Raw genomic sequence first — 13,431 nt, 5'->3', positions numbered from 1 at the left:
TCTTTTAGCCGAGACAACCTTTTATTTTCCCATCATTTTAAATGTTAATAGTGTTTTAAGATTGGATTTTATTTATTGCAATTCTGATGCTGTATCTTATTTATTTTATTGTATTACTGCCCTGAGACATTGTGACGGGCGGGATATAAAAGCTTTAAATAAATAAAATTAACATTCTTCCATCACACTGTATAGATTTCAATGGGAAATAATGATGGTGGTAAAAACTGTTCACACATTGATCTCAGCTTTTCTGAAGAACCGTGCAAGAGCTACGCAGATAAAGCACTTAAGCGTTAACACCAATGGGACAGAGCCTATTCCAACTTGATATGGCCAGTCATGTGAGATTATAGTTCTGAACACTGGCTGTGTTGGCCGTGGCTGATAGGAACTGAGGATCCAAACACCTGGAGAGCAGCATGCTAGAGAACATCAAGCCAAGCAACCCATTCCGACATGTGGGAAAACCATGGGCAGGACGTGAATGCAATTTCAGCTTCTCAGTTGGTGGTGTATAAGACCTCTGGTGCTGAAGATAATCTACCGCTTCCATTGCAGCCATGGGAAGCCTTCTCCTCCGTGAATTTGTCCAATTCTTTCCAAGGCTGTTTGAGTGGACAGCCCTCTCCACATCTTGCAGTGATCAAATCCACAGTTTAAGGATGCACTGTGCGTAGAGATGCATGTAGAAGCAAAAGCGGAGCTCGTCAAAACTTTTCCAAATCCCACCCCGAAGCTCATTCTGATGATGTCTGCATCAGACTGAAAGCTTTTGGTTTTTGTCCCTTGCGTATGAAAACGTGTGAGCTTTCTCACGTGTAACCTTCCAAAGGTTACACCACTGCGTACAGTTTTCACATTCTTCTCCCACTGATTAAAGTAGATTGGTGCGTATTTTGGAGGGAGTGTGTGTTTTTGCATGGGTGCTTCCCACACACACACACAGGCCGTCGAACATACTTTTGGGGCCTGAAGATCACATTGCAAGCTTGGAAATGCACAGATCTCACCTACATTCCTGTTGGTGGGAAGAAATCCTTTCTCTTTTATTGTCCTGAATTTCCCATTAGTCAGTTTCACTGAAAATTATTAGAAGGTTCCACATTCTAGTATCAGGAAGAAAGAAGTATTTTTTCTATCCTTTTCTCCACACCGTACCTGCTTTTATATAACTGTCATCATATCCCCATTACTCACTTTTTATAAGCTACAAAACCCCAAATATTGTAATGTTTCCTCATCAGGGGAAGTATTTCATTCCCTTGTTCATTTTGTAGACCTTTGCATCAGAAGTAGTTACAAAGAGGATTGCAGTGTGAGTGGCTAGGAGACAGAGTTCTGCCCCCATCTGCATCGGAAAACAACACACTTTCACACAGAATCTTTTTCAAAGCATTTTTAACACAGAACATTTTCTATGGCATGTTTCCACCTGTCTGGCTATCTAAGCAGGATTCAAACTCCTACCTCAGGAGGAAACAGAATGGAAGGGTAAAAAGTTCACCACTTTATATCTTTCCCACTTTGGCAGAGTCTCAATTAATTACTGGTTTGGCCTTTGGCAAAACATTACGTTTGGGCTTCATTTCCTCCTTCAATACACTTTGCAATCTCATTTTCCTGTCTTCTTGCGTTTTATGCTGAGGACTAGGCACGTTTCCCTTTTCTATTAAAAATAATAGTCCAAGCATCTAGCATTAGAGTATATCCTATGCAAAATTGCTTCTGGAACCATCAGGGGACCAGGGAGGGTACGATTCTATCTCATCTGCCACTGACGCACGGAAATCTCCAAACATGGAGGCACACACGGATACACGCAAAGACAAAGGCACACTGCCTTCAGTATTTCATCTGGATGGATGTCCTCGCTCATCCAGAAGAGCACCAGAACTGGGAGGAAGGAGACTGGCTGGATGCGGCACGAGCCGTTGGGCTCCGCATCCTCCCTTCCTCCTGCTGCACCCTAGCAGCCTCTCTGAGGTTGATTTCCAACCTCGGAGAGGCAGCCGGTGCAGTTCTCTCCTTGGTGGCTGTGAGGAGCGTGGGGAGCGGACTCAAAGTCCATGGAGGACCTCAGATCCGGGACTCTGACCATTCTGTCGCCCCAGAGAAAACGTCAGGAGCACAGATTCTGCCTTTGAACGGCTCAGCTCTCGATGCAACCATCTAAGTGGAGGGCAGGTGTGTTCTTGGGGTGCCCATGTTCATCATTTCCGTGACTTTCATCCAGGTCTGCTCCTCTGGGGACCCCTCCTTGACATGATACAAGTGAGCCCCATATCTCTGCTCCAAAGTCCTGGCCTGACCACCCCACAGGGGCTCCACACAAAGAACGTTTTCCCCTCCTCTTCAAATTGCTGACAATTCTGCACAACACAAATGATGTTTAGATTTTAAATAAAACCAAGACTGCCTTCTGCCCTGCAGATAACTCGATACATTTGAGCAAATGTATTGTTTTCCCCTCCCTTTGACCAGCAACGCATCCAGCTGATCTGATCGACTCAGTTGTTCATCAAATTACAGTTTCCCAGGGAGCAAACTTGATCCTCTTAAAGCGATCCTTGGAGAAAACAGAAAACAAATGCTGCCCACCCACACAAAACAGAACCATCCTGCAAACACGTTCAGTCTGATACTGGGAGAAATGGCAAATATATCATTTTTTAGGCCTAAGCAAGGGGGAGATAGACATATAATTTTTAGAGATTGTATGCAGGAGGATTTTGCGATCTCCTGGCCAAACAGTGCCATTTTCAACCTAGCGGACTCATGGCAGAGCACAGCTGCTACGGTCCTTCACCACTGCGGGCGCAGGCTAGGACTGATGGGACATGTAGGCCAAAGACATCTGGAGCGTCACGGGATCCCCATCTGCTATTCATCAGCTTAACACAAACAGGCTCTTTCCAGAGATTTTTAGAAAACAAATTTCTGTTAACACCCTTTGGAGCAGCACTTATGAGAATTTGGGTTGGCGGCGAGAGACGGTGACGGCATGAGATGCTTCTGCATACAGAACCAGGCAGGGGATCCCGCAAGCAGGCCTAGGGCTGTTGAAGTGGAAAGGGGCAGCCTTTCCCACGGACCCCCCCCCCACCCTCCGGGCCGTGGGGGGTCGTGGAGCAGCGCCACTTTCTCGCGGGCAGGAAAGCAGGGCCTCACCCCGGTGGGCAAGCACAGCCCCTTCCCCGAGCTCTTCAAACGGCCATGCGCCGTTTCTCCCAGCCATCCAACAGGGGGAAGCTTCCCACTTCCACGCAGTTTTTCCCCAGGCTAAGAGGTTGACATGCCCTCCCAGGGCTTGACTGCGTGCAGAAGGAGCTGGAAAACCACACCGTGCTGCCATTTTAAAAATGGTTTTGCATTTTCGGCCCTATATACATGCAAGTGCATAGAAAGAGGTGGGTAGCCAGCAGGAGGAGGGCCCTTTCAGGAGTGGCACCCGAGCTGCCGAAGCAGCTCCCCAGAGAGGTGCCCCGGCGCATGCTTGGCATTATTTTCAGTGCCAGGTGAACACCTTTCTATTTCCGCAGCATTTTAACAGTTCAACTTTTAGACTTTATTCTCAGCACTGCATTTTATTCTGTACGGCTCCCAATCTTGATTCATTTGCAATTGCTGCGGTTTTCTGTTTCTTGTTGCTCTTTGTGTGCTTTTAACTTGTGTTAACAGAGCTATTGGGCAGCATAAAAATGAAATGAAACCAACCAACCAACCACTGGAATGCAGACCCCTAAAGTTTCTCCGAAACTGAATCTGGGGAAGGGAAGATGTTCCCCAGCTCTTGCAGAAACTCAGTGCTCCACAGTGTTTCATGTGCTCCCGCAAGTGTTGAGAAAGAGGCAAACTGAGTGGAGCAGCGAAGGCCTCAAGAAAGGAACAGGATGAGTGGCCGATGACCTGGAGTTTATCACCTCCTCACACTCTCGCGCTCTCATGCACAGAGATGCCGTTGGAAAGCACGGATCCCGCTGGGAGGGAATCCTTGGGGAACAGCTTCGCCGGCTCGAAATGTCACGGCTTGCCAACCTTGAGCTGGAGTTGCTCTGTGTAGACTTCCCCTGGTCTAATTTTTACACCACCTGTTCAAGTGCGCTTGCCCCTTCCCATCAGCATTCCAGAATGCATATGGCGCTTGCTGAAGAGTAAGCCCCAGGAGCAAGAGTCCAACTACAACCGTACCATGGCAGGATGTGTGAGGAGTCCATTCGGGAGGTGGGAATCCATCAGATCCCTTGGACTCAGCTCTCCAGACTTTGCCATGGCCCAGAGCTCGAGCTCCTGGCAAGCACGCCCAGTATGTTTGGGGTGCTCACCAGAAACTGAGCCCCACAATTCTTCGGTACCTTCTGCAGCTGCCGTGTGGGCTGCCGAGTCTGATGTGGAAGGTTGCCAGGTAGGGACCGGGAATGCATGTGGAATGCCTTGCCCTCCGGGCTCCTAGTTTCAGAAGACACAAGCACAGACACAAGAGGAAGCCCGTGAAGGCTTGGAGGGATGGATTCCAATAGGGTTCGCCCCAACCCTATGTGACGGCCCCTGCCAAAAGCTATGCCACTGGTGGCCAGCCGGTTTCCATGGCTTAGGACCTGCCAGCTTGGAGGAGCACTTCCTCCTACAGGTTCTGGCCTGACTTCTGAGATCTCCTCTGGAGGCCCTTCTTGGGGAGCAACTAGCCACAGCGACATGGCAGGTGGCTGCCATGAAAAGAGCCCCCCCCCCAAATCTGGTGTGACTCTGGTGCGCCCACAGCTGGAGTATTGCATTCAGGTCTGGGCCCCACATTACAGGAAGGCTATGGCCAGGTTAGAGTCAGTGCAGCGAAGGGCCACAAGGATGGTGGCTGGTTTGTGGGGGAAGCCGTATGAGGCGAGACTGAGGGAGCTGGCTCTTGGCAGCCTTGAGAAGGGGAGACTCAGAAGGGAGAGGGGGAACCCCCTCTTAGCGACACACAGGGACATGAGGGGGTCCCACGCAGAGGTGGGTCATGACCCTTTTCCCCCTGCACTGAAGAGCAGGACACATTCCAATGGAGCAAAGCTCAGGGAGCCAAGGTTCAATTTGGATGCCAGGAAGCACTTCCTGACAGTCAGGACCCCGAGGGTGTGGAATGGGCTTCCACGGGAGGCCGTTGAGGCCCCATCGGTGAGGGAGTTCAAGGATAGGCTGGACGTCCACATGGTGGGAATGTCGTAAGCGGAGCTGGCCAGACCCAGGGGTCAGACTAGATGACCCAGGAGACCCCTTCTGACTCGCTCTGTTTCTACGTTTCTATCTATGGCAAGCCCTTCCAAAGGAGATCCACCTGGCCTTCTCACCTTATACCTTGGGATGACAGCTTCACGCCTTCCTCTCACACCTAGCATTGAGGCTTTAATCTGCTGCTCAGATTATTTACTCTACTGTCAGTTCTCCTTCAAATATTTTAATGCTTTCAATGTTGCGTTTATTGCTTTGGTTGTTTTATTGCTACTTTGGGTGGTTTGGCAAACCATCCCAAGGGTCTCTGCCAATGCAGGTGGGATATATGGGCAATAAATTAATGCTTTCTTAATGCACTGAGCTGGTCTATTTTGACCGGAATCGTGCTGGTCCCCAAGGTCATTTTCCCCAGAGATGCTGGGCACTGGATCCGAGACTGCGGGAGCACAAAGCAGGTCCTAAGTTCTCCCCAGATACCAGTGGGCCAGCTTGAAATAGAGGACCAGCTTCTCAGAAGGTGCACAGGGGGAAGTCAGCCACTTCTTGAAATCTGCATTATCCCATGAAGTTCTCCTAACAAGACCCCCCAATTTCCTCCCATCACAAGCTCCCCAAACGATCCTTCACAGCTCCCCTTCAGTGCAGCATTGCATGTAAAGCCTCAGACTAGCTGGGGGCAGCATTCACAGCCTCACCTTGGTGCTGATGTTGCTGGCTCTTCTAACCACTACACCACACTGTCTCTTACGGCACGCATGCATGGGGCACGATCCTAAAGTGCTTCTTGGAAGAGGTAGATTACCTCTCCTCTTGTGAAGCACCCCACATTCACCACACGAGCCAGTTTTAGATGCCGAGCCAACAGACCACAGGCGAATTATGACGGCAAATTCATTTTCCAAGGTGAGAATACTTTTGTAGTTAAAACAGCACCAGCCCCACACAAGAGGGAGGTACTAGCAAGCTTGGGGGAAACCTTAAGGTATCAGGCAATACTGATGATGATGAAGATAATGATATTTGGGAAAAATCATCTATGGGAAGGGTACCCCCATAGCATCCCAGGCAAGGTGAGGCTACAAAGGAGGACCCTCTTTTAAAAATTATGCTGATAATATTGGCTTGTTCTTGTTTCCTGCAAGCAGCTGCTTTAATGCAGGGTAGAAGAAGTGGCTTGGAGCTGGGAGGAGACTGGAATTTGCAAGGGAGGCAGAAGTAAAGCAAGCGGCAGGAAGGGTGGACAAATGCCAGCTCACTAGGAGTCCTGACAGAAGAACCCTCTGCCCCTGAGAACTTCCGCTCTCCATCTCATCTGCCCCTCCAGTGGTTTCTCGGGCATTTCTAATCAGATGCTCCATCCCGGCCCCAAGCTTTGCATTCTCCAGATGGAACTTCTGTTCTGTTCTTGAGGTCCTCCTTCCTGCATCCGCTGTCCTTGCCTGTTGACCAGCCCTCTCCACACACAAAGGGCCTCTGATGGGGGGAGAATATGGACCCCCTCCATAGAAAGGCCTGTGTTCCTCAAACGCTTTGGGAATCACAGTCGTACAGACTAGCCGTGGTCACAAAACATGGCAAGCAACCTGCCCGGTTACCATGGTTCACAGCTTGTTACCATGGTCAACCAGACAGTCAGTCCAGTGGTTTCTACTTTATCATGGTTTCCATCTTCCCCACTCAGTCCTCCCACAGTCCCTTCAGCCACTGCACCCCAAACTTTGATCCCAAGGTGCATCGCGCCCTGCCTATGTCCCCTGCCTCTTCCTCATTCATCCACATACAGAGGCTGGATGGCTGGAGGGGCTCCTGCAGTCGCCACTCTTTCCAGAGGACTCTGTGGTAGCTGTATATCAGGACCGTGGAAACCACGTCCTGGGTTCAGATAACAGGATGAGCCATGGTGGCAGAGTGGAAACAGAGAGCAAACCATCGTTTCTTATCATGGTTTCTAAAGACCAAACTCATCATAGTGAAATACCTTGGCTAGGTTCAGCCAACATGGTGGACAAACAATGGTAAAAAACACCATGGCTTGTTGCACTGTCTATTCTGACTGGCATCGCAAGGGGCAGGAGCTACCAATGCCATAGCTCAATCCACCCCCAAGTTTGCAGGGGGCTGAAATGTAGAAGATAAAGCTATCTGCAGAAACTCACCATCAGGCAAGAAACGGGGCCTGCCACCATCTGAAAAGAAGGGCTAATTGGGTTTGCATATAGACACAAGCTGGTCAGTCTGTAAAGCTCCCACGGCCCCCGTCACTGGCGCACCCACCTGTTTACAGTACGGAGGTCTAATATTTGCTGGCCAAATCCTGATGGGGCACTAAACTCATTTGATGTTGGATTAGTTTGTTTAAATGGCTAGAAGTCTCCCCACACCGGTAATGGCTAAATATTACAAATCTGATGGAACGAATCCCCTAAACTAATCTCTAAATCAATTTGCACCAACATGGTATTAGCGATGCAAGCACAGCTGACGGGAAGGAAGGGCCTGGAATGGAGACGGCAACAGCAAGCGGGATGTGCGCAGAGTGGATGAAGCTGAGACGAAGAGACACTCCAAGGACCGTTGGGCATTTGAAGTCCAGCTGCCTGCCGACTGGTCAGGCCCAGGACAGCTTTCAGGAGGTGGCAGCCGCCTTGCTCATCTAATCCTTCCCATCACAATGTGCGCAGAAGTGGGAATGGAAAAGGACTCTCTCCCTTAGCCTGCTTGCATGACATTCTGGAAGACCCAAGACCTCAGAGACGTCTTTGCCATCCTCCAGGTGCTGAACAGGCTGTGAGGCAGAAGATCTGGCACTTCTGATTTCCCCCATAAAGTTCTCCCACGCTGCTCGTGTAGCCACATGCCTGCAGTGCAGGGAACAGGTTGGGGCAGCACACACAAGCACCCTTGCTGATCTCCCCACAGGTAGGCATACCTGCCAGGTGGAACCATTGCTCTAACCAGAAAGTAATGGGGAACCCAAACCCGGAACCCAGCTCGTGGCTCTCCTGCCAAAACAGACAGAAAAGACGCACTTCAGACCAGAGCTTTAGATTCTGGTTTCTTATGGAGAGCAATAAACTAGAAGCCCTGGTTCAGAAGAAGACCGTGGGCAGATTTATATATCCCTAACCGTATTTGCAAACACCTTCTGATTGAGTGATTAATGCATTACAATGCCATATTTAAACACTGCTATGCACCGTTGGAGGGGAAGGAAGCCTACAAAACAGCCAGTCTGCGTCCCACCCAAAACCAGGGACCCGGGTCCAGAACCCGCACAGCTGCCTGCTCTCCCTCTTCATAACAGCCTCAAACAAAACCGGCTCCTTTAAAAACAAGACATGAACCAGCCCATGTCACGCATCGCTCTTTGGGTGGCTGCGTGGAATGCAGTGCGCCGATTTCAGCATCTGTCGTTCCTTCCTCCTTTTATCCTTTAAACAATGTAAAAGGAGCATATGCTATTCAGCTGTTAAGCCCTGACACGTATTTACAAGCAGTCTAATAAAAATAATGTCCAACTAAAGCTTTGAATTTGCTCTAAACTACCTCAAATGCACAAGGCCAAATAATTGGATTATGGAAAAAATACCAAGTTCAGCTAGTGCAAACTTGAAGATAATTACACAGCAGGTAAAATTCAAATATGCTGAAATGGATCAGAATGTTTGCACCACATCGGCCTCCCGCCTGGCTGTCGCGGCACCTCCTCTCCCCGTCCCTTCGGCCCGGATCAGGCGATGGGAAGAAACGGAGCCGAGCCGCTGGATGGACTCCACCCACTGCCCCCTGCTGGCACGTGGCTTGCCCAGGTGAGCATTGCCTGCTTTTTCGATGGCTGGGGTTGACCCCTCCCTCCCTCCCGCTACCCACGTGCCAGTGAAGAAAGAATAGCCCTCCATCACGTGCCGCCATGGGAAACGTCCCCAGAAGTCGCCTCCCGAATCAGGCTGCCCCGCAGGACCGGACAGCTGGACAACACCGGCAGGCAGGACCAAATGGGGACGGAAAGCCGACAAACCGGAGGCAGGGTGGGCCGAGGGGCAGACCTTGCCTGAAGGGGCTGCCCACTTCCCACAGGACCAAGTTCCCGGCTTGGGAGCAGCCCTGGCCTTGGTCCGAACTGGGACGCGTGGGCTGTGCGGGACGGCTCACCGTTTGCTGCCTTCGCCTGCGACGAAAGCTGCAGCACCAGGCAGGAGGCCAGTCTTACCAGGCTCTCATTTAGGCTGGGCTACTGTCAGGCATCCACACGGAGCCGCCTCTGAAGACTGCTCAGAAATGTCGGCTGCCCAGGTACTGATGAGCGGATGCACACAACGCAGCTGCTGCACCCGCGGCCACGGGCTGCCAGTGCAACGGCGGGTGGTGAACCGGGAGTGTGCAAAGAGCGCCTTGGCAGCAGCCTGTTCCACTGGCCGTTCATCAGGCTGTTCCTTTGCAGGTCAGTAGGAAAGCTTTTGCTGGCCTCCCGGGCCAGTTAGTCTTACTGCTGGCTTGAATGCGCTCGTGCAGCTGGCACATTACCTAGGAGAGGGGTTCCATCCTTAAGAGCGGCTCTGAATTAATTGTGAACAAAATAAAATAGCTGATTTGGAAAATGAATTTTAAAGGTCTTTAAATGAAATAAAACCATATAAACCAAAACCATCCTGCAGCCCACACACAGGACTGGGTTCTGCAAGTCATAACGTTCCATTTATGTCATGTGTATATATGTACGTTTTGTATACGTATATGTACATGAGTGTGTGTGTACACTCCAAAGGTCAATGAGAGAAAGATCAACTCATCCATTTTAAAAATAAATCTGTTATTGTACATGTCAACAAAACAAACCCTAAAGAAGTAAAAACAAGAAAAGAAAGAAACCAAATTGAGTACATAAATTTGGGTATATTTTTATACAGTCATGTTAAAGATGTGAATACATGGGGGCGGGGGGGGAGAAACCACACAAAGTTAAGCAACAACAACAACAACGGCATGTATGTTCCCATTTTTCCCTCCAAAATTAGGAAAAGATAAAAAAATCCACATTTTTTTTCTTGGAACTTCACATCTCTAAGCTACAGAACGCTTCCAACGGTTTACTGCACAATGTTGACATATGACAAAGAACCCCAGTTCAGGTGTTTGTCTGAATGGCACCATGAGCGCTCACTCTTAGCCTGGCCACCTGAAGTCGCATGACACCTCCAGGCCCTTTGAGGGAAGGGGATGAATCACTGCAGCAGGGACCCTTTCAAGTTTCTAGATCACATAGTCAGCCACCACAGCCTTAAAAAAGGCACTGTCCCTTTAAAGTTAGCAGTTAACATGTGCCCAGCTGCAAAGAGTCCCACCTGGATTTCTGTTGCCACCTGAGTACCACCTGCAAAGGTCTAAGAAAATAAAACTGCTCCCAGGGAAAGAGCCAGTCTTCCCGATAAAGACTGGGACACGGGAAGGAGTGCGGCCGCTGGCCCTGTGGAAAGGAGAGCTGCTTCGAGCATCGGGAGGCCCAGTCCAGCATTTTGCATCAGGGAACAGGCTCAGACGCCACGACGAGCCACCGCTTCCCTCACTGCTACGCAAACAGGTATGTGGGGTCGGGGGATGCGGCCGTCTGCCAGAAGAACTGAAAACATCTGCCATCTTCACAACAGCCCCCATTTGATAACCCTTGATATAAAAAGGAAGACCATTAATCACACAGTGCACAGCTCCAGCAGCCCGGGGTCGCATCTCCTGGCTTTTGCTGCGCAATTTACAAGACACGGTGCTTGGAAGTCTCCTTAAGTTTATTTCATGGCTGCAAGGCAGAATACAAAATATTGAACTCTTGTTTTAAGCCTGGGGGCTTTGCTGCTCCGGTATAATTTTCCAGCCATTTCCTCATTACAGCAATACATAACAGCTCCTTCGCATAGCATCTTTCTTTGCTCATCTTTTTACATCATCACATATCCATCAATGGTTTTCACGGCAAATCAGCTTACAGTTTATGAAGATTTCTCCTCTCCCCCTGCCCCCCCCCCCCAGGCTCTCCAGTAAAAATCTGAACCACAGATCAACCCGTGATAGCAAATTCTCCACAAAGCAAATGCAGAATCTTTCCCAAGCGTGGACAGCGGCAGAGAACGGTCGTATTTCCACGCAAAGCAGAACACTGGCTCAGGTGTCTGCGGAGCCTCGATTGCAACACGAAGGAGAGAGGGAAGAGCAGTCTTTTTAACATAAAATATTTCTACCTCTTGGACAGCAAGTCAATTCCAAGCTCATTGCTCTAGCAGCATTGCTGAGACTAGAAGGGGAAGATCATGCTATTCACAAGACCCTCACACACCAGAGAAATTGCCATGACATCATCACCCCGGCACCATCTCCTAAAAACTCCCCCATTTCTGGGGCGTCCGTTGCAGCATTTTAAGCTGGCTTCCCAAGGCATCTCACATGGATCTCTTGCCTTGACGGAGGTGCGGAGCAAAGCATTTTTAAGGGTCACCTGTCCGCGCATTTCCTGCTCGCTCGGGAGACACGGTACCATCACCAATTCAAGCACCAACACTGTCACACCTCTTTCACTGCTGGCATTAGCAGGCACTGGGGAAAATTGCTCACCCTGGACAAAAGCCAGGAACCGTCCGAGAGGTGGCCACCGAAGGGCTAACATGCATCTCTCCTATTAAACAATGACAACTATCAGGGCGTTAGAAGGAATAATGCAGAAAGATGTCGAGCTGTCCTACAGGGTCTCCATCCAAGCACGATCACCCTTCTCTCCCGGAGTCCATTCTTCCCGAAGTCTCAAAGCAGCTCCGCAAAACCGGACACGCTTTTTACAAACAACCCTGCGCCACAATTCCGCCCTGCAGACCAAAGCGTCGTGATGTTCTTACAAAAGCTTGTTTAGCTGGAAAAAATCCAAGAGGAAGGAGAGAGAAGCCCTGGGGCAGGCGGAGTGGGGGGGGCCGCAAACTTGGGGATAACAAAACATCGAAGAAGATGCAAAGTAGCAAGCAGTCCATCACAATTCCCTTTGGAAAGCACACCGGAGGAGATGGTGCAAGGAAACTCAAGTTTTAGAAAGCCCACACCCCCGCCCGCGTTCCAACAAGCCTTTACCATCCCGAAACGGGGGTCAGCAAACCCAGAGTGGGAAAATTCTTCAAGGAAATTCCCAGCAGGAACAGGAGATGGGGGAAGAGCAGAGCCAAGGCAGTCAAAAGTTTGCACACGATGGGCTCGATCCAGGCATGCTCATATTTAAAAGTAAACCCACTGAAATAAAGCGGACTTGAGCCCTACCTGGATGGAGCGACTCCCGCTGATTTGAATGGGTGCACGTCAAGCATGCCGAAGCAGAGCCTCAAGGACTGGGGAAACACGGGCGGCTTACTCCCGAGAAAGCACGCTGGGGATCGCAGCGGCCCCCATCCCTCCGTGCACGCAGTCGGGACTTACTCTGAAGGAAGCCAGGCCCGAGACCGCGCTGCAAGGACGCCATCCTGCGCGCGGGGGGTGGGGGAAAGCGCCGCGCAACACCGCGGGACTTACTTCCGAGTAAGGGGCACCGGCTGGAGTTGGGGCGCGCGGGTGCTGAGGCGGAAGCCCCGCGCGCCCTTAGCAGAGCGCAAGCCCCGCGGAGGCTGACTCCCGAGTAAGCCCGCGCACGGGGAGGGGGGGACCGTCCTGCAAGAGCAGAGGCGGCGGCGGCGGAGCGGGGCCGGGGACCCCACACGAGCGCGCGCGCGAGCGAGCACACAGAGACACACACACACACGCTGCCCCCCATCTCTCCCCAAGCACGTGCCGGGTCAAAAGCAAGGGGGCAGAGCTCCGCTGCTCTCCCACTCCGCCGCCGCGTCCACGGGGCGGCAGCTCCGCCCGCCCCGCGACGCAGCCGGCCCCGATCCCGCCCGGGCAGCCGCCCCCCGCCCCCGGCAGCCCCTGCCCCTTACCTTGCAGGCTGGGCTGGCTGTTGTCCATGGCGCCGCCGGCGGCCATCTCCGCGGCGCTGGGGCCGCCGCCGCCGCCGCCGCCGCCTCCCGCGGCGCCCGAGCAGGCGCTGAGCTCGGCCAGTCTGCGGCTGGTGGCTGTCAGCTCGGCGCGCAGGGCGCTCACCTCCTGCCCGGCCGCCTGCAGGGCTCCGTCGATGCGCTGCGCCAGCTGCTGGTTGCCCTCCATCATGCCCGCGATCTTGGCCTGCGGAAGGGACAAGGCGGGAGGCTCAGCCGCGGG

General features: G+C 51.5%; 1 protein-coding gene across 1 annotated transcript in view; it reads right to left on the bottom strand.

The window, feature by feature from the left end:
• KAZN (kazrin, periplakin interacting protein) overlaps positions 1–13,431 on the bottom strand; it is a 204,437-nt gene that overhangs the window by 190,795 nt on the left and 211 nt on the right. Inside the window, exon 2 of the mRNA XM_044452366.1 lies at positions 13,152–13,395. Coding sequence (XP_044308301.1) covers positions 13,152–13,380 — 229 coding nt within the window. The 5' untranslated portion in view covers positions 13,381–13,395. The remainder of the gene's footprint in view (positions 1–13,151; positions 13,396–13,431) is intronic.

Source organism: Varanus komodoensis, unplaced genomic scaffold (genome assembly GCF_004798865.1).
Source record: "Varanus komodoensis strain SLA01 unplaced genomic scaffold, ASM479886v1 scaffold71, whole genome shotgun sequence".
NCBI classification, from domain to species: Eukaryota; Metazoa; Chordata; class Lepidosauria; order Squamata; family Varanidae; genus Varanus; species Varanus komodoensis.
This window is presented reverse-complemented; position numbering and strand designations above follow the sequence as displayed.